The 20,769-nt window shown below is 37.9% G+C and overlaps 1 protein-coding gene across 3 annotated transcripts in view; it reads left to right on the forward strand.

Moving 5' to 3' along the window:
- Positions 1-20,769, forward strand: part of GABBR2 (gamma-aminobutyric acid type B receptor subunit 2) — a 487,733-nt gene that overhangs the window by 96,001 nt on the left and 370,963 nt on the right. For all 3 annotated transcript variants that reach the window (XM_074876123.1, XM_074876133.1, XM_074876142.1), the window contains one exon: positions 7,007-7,144. In XM_074876123.1, coding sequence (XP_074732224.1) covers positions 7,007-7,144 — 138 coding nt within the window. The remainder of the gene's footprint in view (positions 1-7,006; positions 7,145-20,769) is intronic.

The following is a 20,769-nucleotide window of genomic DNA, read 5'->3' on the forward strand; positions in this document are numbered from 1 at the left end:
TGTTTTGAATTCATGTTCACCATCTTACAGATATCCTGGCCAGTGTTACCTGAATTATGAATTTCATTGCTATGCAGCCCTAGAACGACTCCTCCATTTGATCAGTGGTACAGCCAGAAAAAAGGATACAGTGGACCCTATCTAAAATTACTCAGGTGTGGGGTCCTCCATGGCCTACAGGGTGGGTATCTGCTCCACTGTTGTCTTCCATGAGCTGCATGGGGACAACCTGTGTCACCATGGTCCAGAGCGCTGGAGCACATCCTCCTCCTTCACTGACCTTGGTGTCTGTAGGGCTGTTTCACTTGTTCCACTTTTTTTTTTCCATTCCTCTTTGACAGCTGCTTTGCAGTAGGTTTTTTACCCTTTCTTAAATGTGTTATCACAGAGGTTCCACCAGCATCACTGATGGGCTCAGCTTTGGGCAGTGGTGGGTCTGTTTTGGAGCTGGCCAGAACTGGCTCTGTTGGATGTGGGGGCAGCTCCTGGTGTTTTGTCACTGGAGCCACCTCTGCAGTTCCCCTGCTACCAAAACCTTGTCATGTAAACCCAATGCAGTTTCATTATTGAAAAGGAATGATTTTCATACCACAAATACACAAAATGTTCCTTGATAATCATCTGAACTTCTGTCTGTGTAACAGGTACAGATCAAGGAAAGGCTTCAACTTTCTTTGAAGAAAGACTTCAGCTTCCAGTCTGAATGCAGGTTTACTGTGAAAAGAGGAAATCAGTTTGATCTCTGCTATTATTGCATATTTAATCATGGTGGAAACTTAGGCAGAGTCAGTTTTCATTACACAGGATTTATCTATTTGTTACACTCCACCTCCATCTCATATTTGAGTTCTTAAATTGGAATCATCCAGTGTAAATGTTATATACTTGAAGAAATAGTGATGAGACAGAAAATATAAGTCATATAAATGAACACCCCCCCCACCCCCCAAAGAAAAACCAGATTAAAAAAATGGAGAGTATATATACTCCTCTTATAAGGAGAGACAGGAAACTTAAACTTCTGTTTATCTTGCCGGGGTGGACTCGGTTCCCAGATAGTGAACCAAGAAAAAGAGAATTATGTTGAGCAAGAAGCTGAGTCTTCACGACGTGTTTAGACAGCCTCTTAGGAAATGAGTCAATAGAAGAGTGATTACCCATGCTGTGGAGTCAGTTACTTAAAAGGCAGGTGGCACCTGAGGCAGAATATAAACTATTAAGTGGGATGCCATGTATCAGTACTTTAGTGGTAGCACCTGGTGAACTATTCCCTGCACAGGAGACGTCAGATAAAGGAGTTGCTAGGTAAAGTCTCAAAGTGTGTCAAGAGATGTCAAGGTGAGGGGGTTAATTTACTTGGAAATATTTCACTGAATAAAGTCAGCCTCTGCTGTGTCCACTCCTTCTAAACCAAAACAAAATCTGATTGCTAGTAGTTAGAAGATGATGGAGAAATCCTATACAGAAGAGCCCACAGTTTGGGATGAGTTAACCTCAGTTTTAAGACACAGAACTTTGGTGTAGTTGTTGGAGGGGGTTGCTTTTGGTTTTGTTTTTCAAATGCAGAACACAGGGATCGCTACAGTGGTTCAGACCAGACTTGGTGAAAATACTCAGCATTGTCCTGGAGCAGCTGATTGGCAGGACAGGGCCAGATTTTAATCCTGCTTCCCCAGAACACTGTCCTAGCCACCAATGATCTGTGATTCAGGAGTTTCGTGAGAAAATCACTGTCTCTCTCAAGAAGTTTTGAATTGTTTTTTGATCTATGAACTAGTCCAATTTCTTTCAATGTATTTGGGAACTTTTAACATTCATAATCCCCTGGCAAGATGTTTCACACCTACTTCGCATGGTGTGAGGAAGTTTAGAATAAATGAAGGGAAGTGCTTTTTGTTTCAATGGATAATTACATTGTCACCAGATGTGGTTGTCAAAGTGGTGATTCCAAGAGCAGTTGTCAAACTCATGGAAAGAAAATCCAGTTACAACAATTAAATGCAAAAATATAAATGATTGCTTTGAAAGTACCTAAGTTGCAGATACTTGAAAACAGAGAAGCATGCCCTGCCCATAAACCCAGGCAGAGGATGTTAACCTGATTGACTTTTGTTGTAGTTCAGAGCAGTTGTCCATATGTTCTTCACTGAATTGTCTGTATTGCTTGATAACTTTTAAAGAAGTGAATGAAAATGGAATGAAAATTAAATGAAAATAATTTTTGGTGTTCCTCATCTCTTAGCTCCTTTCAAGCTGATAGTCTAATGTAGAGTTAGTTCCTGAGCAAGATTTTGCAGAGGATAGGAATAAGGCTTTGTACTTCTCTCTGTTCAGGGAAGTCTCATCATATATTTATGAGCACTTTCTTCTCTTTCCAATGATATTCTGTGCAGAGTGCTGCTGGAAGCACTCATATCTCTTGAAAAAGTTTGGTATTTTATGATGCAGATGACAGCTGTTGGTTATTCTCTCTCATCATAACAGATCTCTAACCTCAGTAGTCAATAGCTCAATAGATACCAAAATTGTTCCTCAGGTTTACTTTTACTTAGACAAGTAAAGTTGTGCCAGAATATAGCTAACTGAGAAACAGCTAGGCATAGCTATCTAACAGCTAGAAATCTAAATATAATCATGCATCTGACCAGTGCATCAGTTCCCAATAGCTATCGCTACGTGAATCTAATGAGATTAGTTAAATTACAAATATCTGCTCTTCTGCTAGTCCCATAATAATTAAAACCCATCAATATTATAGGAGTCAGCAAGCTTTATGTATCAGACCCATAACAATTTCCATTCTGTGCACTAAGTATTTGCACTGTGTTATGCTTACAGCCCTGAGGGTTTGAGTACACACCTCAGTATCTCTCTCACTACCTGCCAGACAGCCTTCCTGGCAGCCAGCAACCCTCATGTGTCAGTTCTGCTGTTTCTCCTGATTTCCATGATGTGTGCCCTTCCAATGGGACATCCTTTCTTGCAGCTGCAGAGGGCCTTTGGATACAGCAGAGAGGGTCTCGGTCGTGTATTTGGCTGCTGTGCTGTTCTCCCCAGGAAGGTTTGTTGTCCTTGTGCACCCCTTATGCTTCAGGCAGTGCTTCCTCTCAGTGCATTCAGATCCTTGGTGGAGGATGATAGTTTTTATTTGACAGGTTTTTATTTGACATAGTTTTTTATTTTGACAGCCTTCAGAAGAGGCTTCAGGAAGGTTAACACTTTAATCCCCAAACTCATTCAACCTCTCTCCTATGCAGCAGTTCATCTGGCTATTTTAATTAAAATAAGTGGTTCTGTTCCCTTGGAAATGGAAAGGTTTGTCAGGTACCACTTGTGATATTAATCTGTCTTTGTCATACTGAGAGGTAGGACCCTTCACAGACTTTTGCTTGGTGATTTGCTGGTATTTCTCCATGTGAATTGTCCGTATAATCTGTACTGAGTCAGTATGTTAAGAGATACATTTAATGTAATTATTTCATTAATAAACATGTTTGCTATTTATATGTGGCTTATTACTGGCTTTTGACTGAGACTAAGCAGAGCAATTAATGTGTTTGGGGTGAGTAGCTCTCAGCCCCTTCCTCTGAAGAAAATTGTAGCATGTACCAAATCACATCTATTTTGAAATTCTGGTTATGGTAAAACTACATTTCTCCAATGAAGGTATTGCAACCATCCTTAGTGTTTCAATGTGCAGTCAAAATCAGCAGCACAGCACAGCTGTCTGTTTTTATATATGAGTTGAAAATGAGCTGGCTGCAGTTCAGCTCAGCAAAATAGAGATGTTGATGACAATTTAGGTGAAAGAGCAAAACTAGCTAGCAAAAGCAGTGTTGGCTCCTTGAAGTGATATTTTTCATCATTTAAATTTGTGACTTTTTATGAGGGATTCTTTCTCCTTCATTGCTGTTGGTCATGCTCCAATTAATAAGCCAGTCAGCTTGTCATCCACATGTGGCCAGGACTTTCTAGACTCTACTTTTAATGTGGATTTTTGTTCTTACTCAGTCTTTTGTACTGGAATTAGATTGCTGCATAGCATTGCTCGTGGACCTAGTTCTAGTCACTTGGTGACAACAGTTCAAGACCTCATTTGGTGGTTATATGGTTGGGATTTCAGTGGTGTCTGCACTTGTTGTCTTTCAACAGTGTTGTCCAGTTTTAGGGTTATATATGTAGGATATGTCTATAGATGATCATGAGCAGCAATGGTGGCCTTCTAGGATCTCTGAAAAAGTAAAGTTGTTAAAAGGGCTTCAGGAGCTCACTAAGGATATGTTCCTCAGACTAGAGGCAGGAAGAAACCTTTTCTAACTGCTTGTCTGTCTGGCTTGGTAGGGCTATTCTTTTTATCTGAATGTTTATTTTTGAATGCTTGTGACAGACTGTTCTGTTGCTTGCAGGGAAGAATGTTATACTCAGTGTATGTTGTGAAATGTGACATTAAACAGATGTGAAAGTCTGCTTTCTCCCTTCTTCCTCATTTTTCCATTTGTTTCTGTCCAGTTGTGGCCAGCCACAATATTAAGTAGTTCGTTGGTTTGGTTTTTTTTTTTAATGTCCAAGACATACTTTGGACTATTTTGGAAGTTTTGCTCAAGGAGCAAATCTGTGGTGGCCTAAAAGAGCGAGCTGAGACTAGTCAGGAAGAAAGTATGAAGTTGAAAACATGGTAGGCTTTTAACTGAATCACACTGAAGAGAAGCCCGCATGTTATTGTATGTACTTTAGACTGATCAGTAATATATCTTGGCAGTGTGACTCTTTCACCTTTGGGGAGATAAATGAAGCTTTCAGCATACCTTCCCAAGAGAATCTCTGTGTGATTGAGAAAGGGTTGTTGTCATGCAGGTATCTTCATAAACATGAAAAGATCAAATAAATAAGAAAGAAAAAATCTTATCATAATAGCAATTCTGAACCTTCCAGTGAATCGACCTGCTGGGATCCATAACCGCATAAGGTTACTTTATTGCAGTGAGAAACAATTTCTGGGCAAATAATAGTTAAAAATGCATCAGTGTTTTGTGATGTAAGGGTGAATTTCAGTATGAATTTAAATTCAAATAAGAGACTGTAGGTCTTTATTGTTTAGAATGCAGATTTTATGTCTCTGTAAGTTTTTGTGTATGTAGCCCTTCATGGGCTACAGCTTCTGACTGTTATTTTACTATCAACATCCTCCTTATTTATATATGACTTGTATTCTTCTTAAACTATTACTCAGTGATACAATTAAAACATGCGACAATGCAAAAAAATAAATTATTATCTGGTTTTAAGTTGGTATGAGAACTAATTCAACAATCTCTGTTGCTGCAGCTTCAGATGGTGAGGTGGATGAGAGCAAAGACCTGCCTAAATGTCAGTTACGTTCAGGTACTTAAAGCTCTAGTGTCTTTGCCAGCTTATAAAAGTAAAGAAATAGCTGAGTGTTCTAACTGTGCTTGGAATAAACTGGCCTTGAGGGAGTGGAGGAGTAAGAATGGAGGACACTGCTTGTGCCAGTAATCATAACCCTCATTCCTTCACTATGTGAGCTAGCCACCAATCCATCAAATTGACAAGGGAGCCTCTACTATACTGAATGTTTGGGGTTTTTCTTCTGTAATAAGAAGGAAAATGTTGTGCTGTATTATGCAATTTTAAAAAGTCTATGCAGTAAAAATCTGTATCCATTTGAATAAGTGGGAGAAGTAATTCTATTCTTGCGGATAGAATGCAAATAGAATAATTTTTCTTTTAGCATATTAATTCAGTAAGGAGATTAATATAAGCTTGCAAACTTCTTAGTCAAAATCTTTATTCTCTCCACAGAATGCAATACAATTACTACTTGGATGCTGATAGTAAATGAACTGTTTTATTGAATTTTAATAATGAAATATTGGAGGCTGGTGTATGATAGTTCTTATAAAGAATGTATTTGAGGAAGACTTTGTAGAGGAGGCAAAAGAGGGCAGAAAATTTTGTTTCAAAAAGAGAGATAAAGAAGTGGTTGCCTAGTGGAGCAGTGGCAGCTACCATTATAGCCTGTTGGCACTCCTGACTTCCAATATGGTTTGGAATCAAATTCTTAACTTCAGGTACATAATTTATTAATACTCTGCTGCAAGCTCAGGAATTAAGCCATGACTACATAAGTTATTATCAATGATTAATACTACTCTATTCAAGGATTGATATATCTTTTGCAGTACTGACTAGCATCACCCTTTGTTTCTTAATTTTCAGTCCTGGTCTCAGTTTATGGTAAAATCCTGTACACCTGAAATAATGGTCAAACTAATTATCAGAGAAGCCCAGAAGTAGTCAGCTTAGAAGAGACCTCAGTAGGTCATTTAGTCCAGTCTTCTGCTCAAAGTGAGCTATGAGAGCAGAACAATTCATTCTTAGCACTTTAAAAGAATATTCTTTTGAGATTTTGTGTTGTCCTTCTAAATAACAGGCTCTCTACTGTATATTTTTGCACAGAATACTGAGGTTGGACCTTAAGGAGAGGTTACTTAGGAGTCTTCATTAGAAACAGAACTTTCTTTACAGAGACCAATGAGTAGTGTCAATCTTTCCACCAGCTATGGAAGTCCTGCTGACATTGTGAATTTTGCTTTGGAAAATAATAGCTCTGAGTGTAGAAAAGGTTTCACTTGACGATTTTTTGTTGGTTTGGGTTTTCTATTCTTTGTCAAATGGTGGTATCAAAACTCAGACGTTGCAGCTTTGGCTTGGAAGGAAGACATAAGGGATTTTGAATGATGTAAGGATGGGTTTTCCTGTTCTTTTACACCTTGGGGTTCACTAATATGTGAACGTATCCTGTTCTTTTTGCACATTAAGAGTCCAGGACAGAGTGGTTAAATTTTTTATGTTTGGGTCTTAAGATGTTTTACAATTTTTACATCAGTGCAACCCATGAATCTTTTTCCTGCCCAGTAGTTTATTTCATAGTGATATTATTTGTGATGTTGAATATTGCCTCTTTTTTTTTTTTCTTTTTTCCCAGTGTGACAATGCAAAAGGACTCAAAGCCTTCTACGATGCAATAAAATATGGACCTAATCATCTGATGGTTTTTGGTGGCGTATGTGCAACAGTTACTTCCATCATTGCTGAATCTCTAAAGGGATGGAATTTGGTTCAGGTAAGGCATGGAGTGGAATATATTCAAATGCTGACTATCTTGTATCTCTATATCTTTTTTTTTTTTTTTTAAATTTAGAAACTTAGTATTTGATGCTTTTCAAGCTTAACATTTTGTGACTTAGTATATTCATTTTTGAAGGTCAGTGAAGTTATGTGTAAAGAAGAACAGATACTTCTCTATAGTGCTAGATTTTAATGCTTGGCATTGTGCTCAAAACACTTGTGAGTATGGGGCAGCAGTTGTGTGTCTCAGTAGATTAATTAATTAAAATTTATTTAATGTACCTCAAAAAGCAACCTAAATGAAATGAAGTTCAGTCATGGTGAGCAAATCGAGGACTCATCCAAAGTTAGAGGAAACAACTTCTCAGGCCTTAAATTATGGTACACTGGGATCTTTACTCTGTCTCTACTCAGTCATAATGCAATAATTCCTATTGACTTTAAAAGTGTTGGAAGTGCATAAATTGTAAGTAGTAACTGGCTACGTATCTCAGTATTTGACTCACAAAGCACTTTTATTCCCAGCTGTTCTTTCTGACTTTCTCAAAGGTCAAGTTTGTGGAAAGGTTCCCTCTGCTGAGGAATCAGAATTTATTAATACTAATCTTTAAAATGCAGATGATAACAGCATAATTTTCCTAATTTCTTCAATCATCTGTCCAGTGATGATCTTTGGATTGATGGCTGTTTGTGCAAGGTAGCCAGCCAGTTTTGTTTTTCAGAGTGGAAATCCTCTGGCTTCCTACTCAATATTCATATTGGCCAATGATAAGTTTGTATCATTTTAATTAAACAAAACATTCTTTAGCAAAATAATAAAATAATAATATATATATAATAATAATAACATATGAAACTTGAATTTTCAGTTACAAACAGACTCCCCTTTTCCACCTGGAATACTCACTGAGATGAGTGCAGAATGAACAAATGAGGCATAATTAAGTTTGTGAAGATGATGATCAGAGTACAAATGAGAAAATCTTAGGAGGATAATTAAAGTAGCTTGTTAACTCTGTTTGCAATGCTTGTCATATCAGATCTTTTTTTTCTTATGCTTCAGGATTTTTTCTGATGTGAAAAACATCAGTTCTACTATGGAAACAAAATAATAGTGTATCTCTGGGGAGAATGGAGAAAGCAACAGCAAGCTTGAAACTGTCATTTTAACACTCTCTTAAAAATGGCCTAGACCATGGCCTATAAGATGGTGTAGTTGGGAACTGTCAGTGCTAGGTTAACAGTTGGACTAGATGATCTACAACGTCCTTTCCAACCTAGATGATTCTGTGGTGAAGTATGTGGCTGGAGCTCTGTTTTTTTGGAATTTGTCAGCTGGAACTTCCAGGTGATGTAGGGTGTTTCAAGGAGTTGGATTTCATTGTGCTAAATCCTTTTCATTTGTAGTCAAGTTCTGCCTGCTAAAGTCTGAAAATCAATTTGTTAATGAAGTTGCTCAGTCAATAAGGAAGGGCAATTAGAAAGATTGTTTGCTTTTAAATGTCTGAATTTGTCAATATATGTGTTAACTTACATAATGATAAGAAGCATTGCTACCAGACAGCATCTATTTCTTTGTATTTAGCTACTACACCTATGACTAAGTCTTAAACCGTTATTAATGATATCAGTAAATCAAGGGATTCTCTGCTGCTTGGGTTTAGTATCCTGCAGGCACTAGATAAATCCTCACATGGCATAACTCCACTTCGTGTCAGGTTTTTATATATTGATTGACTGAATGATGAAAGAACACAAATGACAGCATGGCTGGGGGAAGTGTGGCAAGGCTTAGTGGATGGTATAGCAGCAACAGAAACAGTCTAAATACAATTTGTGAAATTGTTATGTCATACGGTGACAGCAATATGTGTATCTGCAAATCAACAGATGTAATATGTGTAAGATAGTGGGGAAACGGAGTATAAATCCTTTCAGTCCTCAGGATCTACTGTCATAAGCAGCTTTGATTAAAAGCATAACTTGAATAGAGGGAATAGATAGAAATCTGTAGTTCTCGGAAATGGAGCAGTAATATTCAGCCTGATAAAATACAAGACTGTCCTCCCTCAAAACTTGAAACTTCAGCTCAAGGAATCACAGCAAACTCACATAAATAGTTATATGAATTCGTGATCATGGTGAAGTCATTTTATGTTGCAGTCAAGAAGAGGGAAAAGAACATATAGACAAAACCTAACCTGACACTGTATTATTGAATAGAGGATTTGCATTTGGATGCCTGACTCAATCACTTTGTCCCTGTGCAGACAGTCACGGAAAGAGAGCTCTTAACCCTAGCAGGAACATTTGATTTGATTTACACAGGTGTCATGTGGTTGAGCAAAGTGATGACTATCTTCCATGCAAGAGAAATGCAGGATGGTACTGATATTACTGAGAGGAATAGGGGGAAAAAAAAGAAGAATAACAGAATATAACAACTGAAAAATTACTTTCCTTGGCAAATATAGTATGAGTCTGGCTGCCTGCAAAACTAATCCGAAAGCCTTTTAGCCCTGAATTCTATATTTCTGGGTGACTGCTTTTCCTCTGTTTGGGGGAATTTTTCTTTTCTGCCTCTTCTCCATTCTCCAAAAACAAACAGAAACAAAATGTGCTGGAAATTATTATGTTGCACTTGCTGCTCAGGCAACATTATAGTAGTGATGTGAGGGGAAAAAGCAACTCTTGCAAGGCAGCTTCAGTCGCTACTCTCCCAGCTGTATGCTGTTGATAATGATACTGTCTTTTTGACATAACTGGTTAATTCAGGACACTGGTGGCCTGCAACAATGTGAAATAAGGAAGACTATCAGAAGTTGAGAAGAGTCTCAGTTTGAAGGTGACTTGCCTTATTTCTGTACCATATCTAAACAGAGGGTACTTTTCCTCTCCCATCTTGACAAATTTTGATTTACTTATGCTCAGTAACAGAAAGGGACATTCTGTTCTCAACTGGCTGCCTCCAGCTGCTGGCTGATTTAATTATCTCTTACTGTAACAAAATTAATGATTTTTTTTAATAGAGTGTTTTGTATCTGTGGAAATAGCAAGTTGTTTTAGTCTGCAAACACTTATGACTTCCTTAAGGACTTTCACTGAGGTATGCTGAAACCTGCAAACTGTTTTCTGAACACACGTTCTTAGGACAGACGCAGATTCACATTCCTTAGCTTCGCAAATGAAAAGCTTCCCTGTGAGTAACCTCTGTGTGCCAGCAGTCCTTATGTTGAGTGACAGTCTGACCATGGACTGGAGGCTGCACGTGCCCATTTATCTCCAGTCTGTGGTGTGGAATCCATTTGAACCTTTGGTATTTTGGTTAAAAAGTGCCAGTAATATTCTGTGCATCTGACAGTGGGTCACAAAGGCATGAAGGTATAAAACTGAGCAGTTGCTGTGCTGTAGGGGGAATATTTCTATGTCAGATTCTTCCAGATTCATCTTATCCACATTCCCTTTCAACGTGTATTCCAGGCAATTGAACAGAGTGAAGAAGAACCATTAATAGTATCTACAATATACAGCAAAAGACCAGTTATATATTTTTATTTCGTACACTGAAACATACCTGATAGTGTCCAGGTAGTGCAAAACAGAGGAGGTGGTTTGAAATTCAGTCCTTCTCTTCTATTTCAGGATATCCATCAACTGTTTATATCTCCATGTGAATTTTTTAGTGTCAGAAGCGGCTAATTTGTATAGATTGATGTTTCTCCTGTTTTCCACTGTTATCTCTCAATTTTTCTGATTGCCATATTAACATAAACGTTTAACCAGGATGAGGATTTTGACCAAACTGGTCATCTTAATTTATGGAACTCTTTCTTCATTTTGGAGATTTGTCTTTTTCTTTCATTGTGCTGTTTACATTCCCTCACAGCCTAATTAATTTATAATTTCCTTTAACTCTGAAAGTAAGCCTCTGCCAGAAACAAAGTATAAATGTTAGTGCTTCCTCTGTTTCTACATAGTTAATATAATCTAATCATAACTGCTGTTTTCTAGGCAAGTAGCTGCTACAGGTGATCCAGTGATTAGATCATAATGAAACTCAAAACAGAGAAACCTTGTTTTGGATTTAGCATCTCATGTTGGAAGATTTTCTAAGAAAATTATAGTTACCCTAATTACGATGTATTACTCACTTTGTGGGCATATCAATATAGGGCAAGTTCACATGTTAAAAAGGGATGTTAAAAAGGGAAAATGTTAGTTCTCTAGCTCGTGTAGTTGAGTATTAAAGAGCCTACTCTCAGATTTGGTTTATTATCTCAGAGATCCATAGGTATTCAAGATCCCATCTCTGAATTGCCAGAAAGACTGCTGGTGTTTGAGAAAATCAGTGGTGTTTCTAGCCTTTGGTTTCCTTCTGAAACAAGGCTGATGTTGATTGCATTGTCAGTTCCTCCTAATAATTTCTGACCACTGGCCAATTGCAACCAAATTTTAACAAAGAATTTCCCAAACATTATTAGTTTCTATACATTTCTGTGAAAATGAGCTTCTGAGGAGAGGAATCCAGATGAACGAAGGAGCGGCTGAGCACAGAGAACTTCGAGCCAACCATGACATGTGGTGCTCCTCGTCCAGCTGCTGTTTATGGGAAGGGGACTGACTGCGTTGAGAACAGTTAAAAAAGCAACAGAAAGTAAGTTGTGAAAATGCAGATGAGGGGTGAAGCCCAGAAAGATATAAAGTAGGATCTGGGGCAGGGTGTGTAAGCCTAGGACATGTCTATCTATAGGACGCCTAAACAGGCTTTATTAGCTGGCTCTGTTACTCATCAAAATTCTTCTTAATACAGAATTTCACAACTATATGCAGGTTATAACTGGTGTTTTTAACACTTAAGTAATGCAAGTCATCACGGAGATCTCTATACTGGCCACTGAATCAAATTTCTTCTTGTTAATATCTGAATTTTCTAAATCCTCATGCTTGTTACCTGGAGCTCTGGCATGGGCACGTAAACATTTGGAAAAAATATGTGTGGTTCTGGGGTTTTTTTTTACATTCCTTGTCACATTTGTTCCAGTACGGTGAGTTTGTGGTACTTTTGCCTTCACTGCACAATTTCTGTGTATTATTATTTGAGCAATGAAAGGGGCATTTAAACTAGTCTATGACTAAGAAGATTAGCTACTTCTATCTGAGATGCAGGTGGTCCCACTTGAACAGGCCTTTCTCTTACTGAAATATGACCCAATGCACCACAAAACTAGAGTCTTTTGCTTCTTGGCCCACAATTCACCATTGTAATCTTTTTTTTTTTTTTTTTTTGCTTTGCTTTGCTTTCCTATTTTATCTCCTGGGATTGGAGGGATTTTATAGACTTTCTGTACTGGTGGTGCATTTTTAATATGCAAAGTGTGTGAGGGGAAACACTTCTTGACGTCTTATATAAGGTGCAAACCTGATGATATTCTGGTCTTGCTTTCGGGAGTTAGCTGAGCACATAAGGAAGTTTTGCTCACTTCACCGTAGGAATGCCTGGGAGCTCCTGAACAGGAAGAAAACACAGCAGGACTGACCTTCAGGCAGAATTTCATGTGAAGTTTCTCCTCATTTGAGAGAAGCTCTGGTGAATTTGGAGTGAGACAGACCTTTTAGTTCTGCAAATCCTCCCCTTGATACAAGCTGTCAGCAGGAGTTCTGCTGGTTTTGATATGGCCCTCCTGAAGGTCTGTGGTTGCTCCTGGGGAGGAAAATGCATGGGGAGTTGAAACAGATCAGCAGTATCATACCTCCTAATTAGACTGTGTCTCTCTGTGTGCGGACGGATGCATACATGCACAAGGTAGAGCAGATTTAGACTTGGAAAGTAGTTGTATATTCACCCTTAGAGAAATGAATGTTGTGGTGCAGCAGGGGAGACTAGTCTAGGGCAGAAGAATTAATTTAGTGACAAAAGTTCTTTCAAAGCAATAAAAACACTGACCCTGATTCCCAGTGCACTATTTCAGTTGTGTCCCAGGGGAGACATTAGCATTACATTGCTGTTAATAGCAGAAATTTGGTCCACAAAATTTAAATTGAAAATCTCAGAAAACTTCCAGGCTGAGGTATGGTAAGAAATGCACACCCTATATTCCAAATGCACTCCCTTCTTTCCATTTTCTGCTTAAATGTATGAAATTGATTTATATGGCTTAGCCTGGCTTTCCATCAGTTTGAAATTGGCTTCTACCCAGTATTCACTTTATTTAAATATGATTAGCTGTTCTTTTTTCATCTTGTTTGTCTTGTATTTCTACTGTTGGAGAAGACTGTATACTGTAGTTCTGCTGTTTAGTTTTTTCCTTTGATCTAACAGCATCAAGTTCAGTTCATTACATAAAGCATGAATAAAGGTATGTTAATATGGCTCTAAAGTTAGCTCAAAGCTGTTGAAGACTGAACCTGTATATTTATTCTAACTATGATCTGCATGTTCGGGCAGAAGAAATATTTTTCAATTATTTTTGTTCTTCTTAGCTCTTTTTCCATAATTATTCATTCACTTCCATTTAGTGTTGGATCAGAAATATGGAATGAATAAGTGATGGCCTAGGGAACAGACCCAGACTAGAAAGGCAAGGGTGTCACTTTTCTGTGCAGTATACTTTGGGTTTGGGAAAACACATTTAATTCTGAAAAAAATCAGATATTCCCTCTTCTCCATATATTCCTACCTTGAATCTGAACAGTGTCTTGAAGAAAAATAAGTTTTAAAAAAAATCCCTAAAACCCACAGCATAACATACAAGCATTGACGTTTTTCCAAACACAAAGCCTTGTGTTTTAATGCTAGCTCAATTTATTGGTAACGTAAGGTGTTTAAAATATCCAGCTTAATTTATTATCAGAATAAACAATGGCTGTGTGTTTGGGTTTTGGGAAGATTTTTTTGCCTGTGTAACTTTTATCAAAGTATTCTGTCCTGTCTCACTGATTGTATTTTTTCTTTTTTTTTCTTCTTGCCCCCTGCCCTGTTTTGATAATTTCTATAGCAGTGTTGAAGTCTTTTCTTGTGTGGCTTTTGCAGCCCCTCAGCTAGGATAGACCTGCCAGGTGGAATCTTGCTCAGTTACCAAAATGTTTCAGTGTTGCACCTTGCAGCTGTTGCTGCAGGTTCCTTCCCTGCTACAAATGGTATTCCTTCATGTCCTCTCAGTCTGGTCTATTACTGTTTTCTGCTGCGTTTTCTGAAGGTCATTTTGAGAAGTAGATGGGTAGCTTTGGTTGCCATCTCTTCCTTCTCTCCTCCTCCCTGTCCCGATATGACAGGCAGACTTAAGGTTTGCTTCTTTGTGAAACCATTTGTGGTTTGGCATCTTTGCTATGATGAATGAGGATGACTGTGATATACACAGATTTCTCTTTCAGATTTGAGATTTGATTATTTTTTTTTTTTTAATTATGGCACATTTTCTAATACCTTGCTAATGTCTGTTTTCTGTATGGTCCAACCCACTGCTGCTAAATTTCCTTCTAGCCCGTAGCTGTCAGCTTGTCTCCTCTTGACTTCCTCTGGGAAATGTCATACATTTTGTGGGGTTATACCTGTGTGACACTAACGCCCCATTAATGATAATCTTTGATCCTATTCACAGTTCTGCTAGCCCAAAGCATCACCATTGCTTTCATTACTCTGTGACCCACAAACCTGAAGTCTCCCATTGTTAAGTGGGGGCATTATTATAGTTTCTTGGCAATTGCAGCACTAAATTTTGAGCTCCCTGTTGCATTTCTCCCTGTGTCTGACTTTACACAAATCTTGTTTTTATGTTTCTCATTTGAAAGCTAGCTCAGGGAAATCGGATGCTAATTGGTTACCCATCTGTATATGATTTTTCTGCTTTAAAGGTTATATTGATTGAAAACTATCTTATTTCACTGAAAATATAACTTTGTCACTTTTTGGTTGATTCTTGGCAATCATTATTAATTTACTCCAAAATGATCAGATTATAGTATTGTATTTCTCTGACTACTGCAACACTTAAAATATTCTAGAAAGTTGGTTCAAGCTTCTTTCACCACCAATTCCCCAAATGTGGTCCTTCTGATTATTTTCACCTTACCTATAATTTCTGTGAAGCTGGAGCTGTTTATTTTGGTATGCTGTTTGCCAGTGACTGCTTTAATTTGTTTCTGAAAGGTAGTGTTGAGTGTGTTCTACAAGACCAGCTTGCTGGCCTGTTGTTTCTCAACAGCCACCTTGGAAAGCCCTGGGATTTCCTTCTCTCCAGTCCCTTTGACCAGCCTTGCCATAGCCAGTAGAACCATCTGCCATAGCTGTTGGCGTCCCTGGAACATACAAACCTGGCCACATTAAGAAGGTAAATACCACTAAGTCAAGGCAAAATTGGTATGATAAAATTTGTTGCTTCATAGTATTAATCCCACAGTCTGAAATCCACTTCTTCATTTCATTTTCTTACTTAAACGTTTTTCTTCATGCTACTGTCCTATTATAGGACAAGGAAAGCTTTCTCATGTGGTAAATTAACCTGCTTTCCCTTGAATGCTGCTTTGGCAGCAGTTACTTAATTACTTATTTCGAGGGATAGCATAATTCATACAAATTCAGCAACAGCAGCTCCTGGGCATAGATTGAACAAACTCATAAATCAAGCAGTTGCAAAAAGAAAGCACCTTTACATAATTTTGAAATTGAAATAAAATATTTATTGGCCTTTAAAACCAGAAAAACCTTAATTATGCTCTGTTGAAGAAGTAATACATTGCTGATATGTTTATAGAAAAGTAAGTGCTAAAGTACAAATCTGCATATAATAGAAGCTGTTCTAAGGGCCTCATTCTCAAGTGCACTGTAGTGTTCTTGATATACGATTCACCTAGTGTTATGACCAGTACGGCACCCGTCTTAATTCTTGGTATTCTCAGTACTCCATACCTCTAGGGCAGTTCCTGGGGGCTTGTAGATCTTGCTGCATGCTTTCTCCTGGCATCAGTGAAGTTTTAAAACAACTGGAGAAAAATAAGGCCTGTAAAACAAGGGATAGTTATGTTTTAATTGAACTTAAAGTGATTTGGAAACACATTTATTTCCTTTAGCCTTAGTTATCACAGATAGCAAAACCAGAATCTCACTGTCAGGGAAAACAGATATGATCGCTGTAGCTTAAGAGCCTCCAGGCTCTCCTGGAAAAGCACTAATAAATGCATACAAAATTGCTGCTGAAACAATCTGTAGTTGGAGTAAGAAGGTTTGGTCCTAGGATTACAGTGAGAACAGGAACATATTGCACAGCTCTTAATACAGACTTGTAGTAAGGCACTTCCTTTTTCTTCTTGTCACATTCAAGACTTATAGCTATAGAAGACTTATGTAACTGAGTCTAAACTTATTTTTTTACCAAAAAATTGTTCCACAATTGCACCTTTCCAGTCTTTAAGATTCTTTTCTTGGCTCTCTGTGTTGTAATTCCTAACTGCAGTTGCAACTCCAGACTTAGTTTCATTTCTTGTCTTGTCTTGGTTTCATTCATTTTTTAGGAGATGAGTAGCTTGAGATGTCTGAACTCTGTGTTAAGCTATGCACATTCTGCTCCCGATGCTCAGAGTAAAAGAAAGCGTTTCCCCAGTGAACTGTAGTCCTCATCTTCCCTTACTTTGCACAAGTCCATTAGTTATCCAATAGACAGCCTGTCACAAGCTGATTAATAAGCTACAACAGGATTGACAATATAACCACTATGAGCTTTGTTTGTATTATGCTGTAACACTAAGCTAGGAAACTTCTATGATTATTTATAATTAAGCTACTGTGAGGACACAATATGTATCAGGATGTGGATTCATTATGTCTGTTTCCTTCCTGAAAGTAAAAAGATTAGTGGCACAGCTTCTGAAAGGTTTGTTCAAATCCTTCAATATTCAGATGAGGGAAAAAGAATATATGTGATTGAGGAGTGAAAGATCTCCAGTTCAGCAGTCTGAAGTATTGCATAAAGTGCTTGGGAGCTATGACTTTGTGTTCCTTATTAAACATTGCCATCTTGACATAAAGATTTAATTTGTTCGCAAGAAAGTTCTTCATCGTAACACTCAATTTGAAATAGTCTACAGTTATAAATAAAAAGCTAGATCCACTATTCTGTTTAAGAATATCTGTAGCTGCAAGGAAAAGATCCATTCTGGGAAAGTGGGATAGACTTGCATCATTGATAATAATGGGGTTTTTTGCTATAAAGATAAACTCATGTGAAAGACATTATTTTCCTAATGTCTCTTGTTTAATTAAACAAATCTCTGGATTTATTGTTTAAGGTAAGCAGTTTTTTACTGATTCTCTTTTGAAGGCTCTGAATGCTAATGAGAAGAACAGAGTGACTGAGCGAGCAGTAGAGAAAAGCAGTGTTATGTTTAGCTCTTATGAACAAAATGAAAATCAAATAAAGAAAGGTATGAAGACTAAGGTGCTGATTCTCTCTGGTGTGTACCTACCTATATATGTATACACACAAGCACATACATATAGTTATCTAAAACTGTTTTCAGTCCTTTTTATATCTCAGTCTATTGCTGATAGGGCACTGTTGTGTTTCAGATAAATGTAATTGCATTCTCTTACATCAAATCAGGATTAATTCTCATTAAGAAATGTGGTTGACATGCATAGGTGGGTGCTACATAAGCAACCTGCTTTGAAATGTTTTTCCTGTGACTTTTTGCTCCCCTCTTGTTTTTGCCCTTCACCTGTTTTGCATTATTCTGCTTGCTTACGATAAGTTAAAAAAATTATCTGATTTGCAAATCTGAAAGAGAAGGAAGGATGAGAACCAATAGGTTACTGTTATATAAAGATCCTGTATGTTATCGATTGATACAGGAGGTCAGAATTACAGATTACAGACTGTAATGAGACCAGTCTGGAAGAAATTTGGCTATAGAGACAGAAGTTTAAGAAACAATTTTTACCTAGCAAATTTCATGCAATCTTTTCAAATCTTGTATCTTAGCTATTAAAATTCAGTAATGTTACAGTTGCCAAATCTGATAATGCTTACTGACATTAACATTAAGGTTAATAATGAGTTCTTTGAGTTGTCAGTGTGAAAACTCTTGTGACCAATGTGGTATTGTCCTTGCTTTTGGAAGTCTTTCTGATGATGTGATAAACTGTCTTTATGCTGGTTCTGGCTTGGGAAGAAGAGAGAAAATGCAGAAAATAGCTTTTCTTTTTTTCCTTTTTTGAGCAAAGGGCAGAAAGGTGCAACTATGGGGCCCAGAGTTTCACTGCTTGATGCATCCACCTTTTATTAAGACCTAAAGTTACTGGTTTTGCAACTGTAATTATCATAGAGTCACCTTATAAACTGTACTTAAGGTCGCATGAAGCATGTCCTCAATTATAACACAAATCTTCCCTCATAACAAATGTGCTTGCGCTGGCTTGACATGTCTCCTATTCACTGTCTAATGGTTAGACCACAATAAGAGATGGATGATTCTGCTACTTACACTGCCTTAAAAGAAGACGGTGGGTTTTTTGTTTTTTTCTTCAGTTAAATCATTAAAACAAAAGACAACAAAACTGAGTAGTAAACTTTGTACAAATAATTCTGTGGTTTGTTCTTTCTGTTAGCCTCATTCCTAACTTTTTAGTTTCCCACTGCCAGGAGCAGTGCTAGAAGGACTTAAAGGCAACATGTTGCCAATTAGTCATGGCTTGCAGACTGCTTATTTGAACAGTAGGCATTTATGGTTATGTCCAGAAGTCCACATTTATTACTGCAGATCAACCAACAGGGTGTAATTTCATAGTTAGTTCAATGGTCTAACTGGCTATGTGAACCAGGAAAATGAAATTTTAAATGTGGTTGTCCACTATTCCACTGTTTTACAGACAGATTATTATAGTATTATAATTGCCTTAGAAAGACAGCTTGTGTCTCTAGTCACAAATGAATTCACACAGAATGTGACATTCTTAGTGTAGTTGTAAAGGGGAGAGGGCAATGTGTAGTAAGTCTAATGATTGTTGTTTACGGAGAGTAAGTGGATTGAGAGTGCTACTTTGGAAGTCTTAGCTGCCTGTCCAGAGACTATATAAATCATATAAAGACCATATAAAAATGAATGTGTTCCCAAAAGCTGAATGTGTAAGATGTATGGTCCCAGAAAGAAACCTTACCCTCAAGTGTAACATTATTGCCTCAGCTCCCTAGGTGAATGATGAAATGTGGATCACATGAATTCTACAGAGTTTCAGACTTGTCCATGTATGAAATGAATTCTGGTAACCCCACTGTATGAGGACACCTCGAGGTCCAGTCCCAGCATTCATTTCATAAACTTGTTGTTGGAGTTTACTCTTGATCCTGCACTGATTCAGAGTGTCTCGTATTCTGTATGTCTTCTCAGTAGTCAACCACAAGGGCTTTGGGTGCTCTAACCAATATTTATATGGAATAATAAGCATACCCACCTTTCAAGAATGAAGTGTATGCATTTTCAGAGCATGCTTTGAAATTACAAAGTCTGCTGCCTAAATCCTGCAGAGGCTGGGATTTCTGGTGTACTTGTCTCCTTGGAATGGCTCATTGCTCTAGCTCTAACTACCTCCATGCTCAGCATGCTTGATATATTTGAGTCCCATCCTGAGGCACTTAACTCTACCTGTGTGTTGTACAGCAAGCTTAAGAGCCTAACTTCATATTCCATTACTCTGAGCAAGCATCGGTGTTCTCAGAGCATGTGTGTGTTTGCCAGGTATTTCTGAAACCATGTCTGTCCTTCATCATACTGCAACTGCTTGCTATGTTTAATCACCATATATAAAATTGCAGTTCTAATTTTAACATCACAATTGGCCACTATGGAAGTGGCTGTAATGAACAAAATGAAAAGTTATTAGCCAAATCCTTTTTCCTGATCTGCAGTCTAATAGTCATCTGGAGAAATCTCTTCAAAGTTTTTATAACAACTTTATGCGCTCAGTACAGAGCAAGTTGTATGCCTCCACTGAGGTTTTCAGCCAGTATTATACGTTGAAGACCAACACACTGAAAAAAAATCCCCTTCATGGAGATTCTGCCTGATTTTAGGAATGCCTAAATGCACAAGGCAGCTCCCTTTTTATCTCATGTGGCTGGGTATGTATGAATTTGCTTTTGTGCGTTGTATCTAGACCTGCTCTAGTTGATGCAGGTTGCTGTCACGTAGCAGCAGAAATAGGCCTGTAAACAAAATACGCTGTTTTTCTTTAAGGTGTTGACAGTGGATAAGATAGTAAAGGAGATGCTGGTGCTTATGACTGTTAAAATATTACAATTTGAACACTTGCCCAGAAATATGAAGGTTTACAGTTCTCCCATAAGACAGTCAAAATCACATCTGAGTGCCATAACCAGTAGGTTATGGAGTCATTGTCCCTCACATGCTCTGTTTTTCTGGTTGCATGAACCTTTTAATTACTTTGCTGTGCAATAGGGCACCACTGACATGAGGCAGGAGAAGACTGCACAGGGTAGCTGGCACTCTGAATTTAGGTTGATAGTAGAGACAGCTCCAGTGCATCAAACTGAGGTGGTGCCCCATCTGCACTTCCTTTCTCCTGCACAAGACTTACACCATTGTACTGCTTCTAAACCATGAGTGCTCCTA

The sequence above is a fragment of the Strix uralensis genome, chromosome 1, assembly GCF_047716275.1.
Source record: "Strix uralensis isolate ZFMK-TIS-50842 chromosome 1, bStrUra1, whole genome shotgun sequence".
Lineage (NCBI taxonomy): Eukaryota > Metazoa > Chordata > Aves > Strigiformes > Strigidae > Strix > Strix uralensis.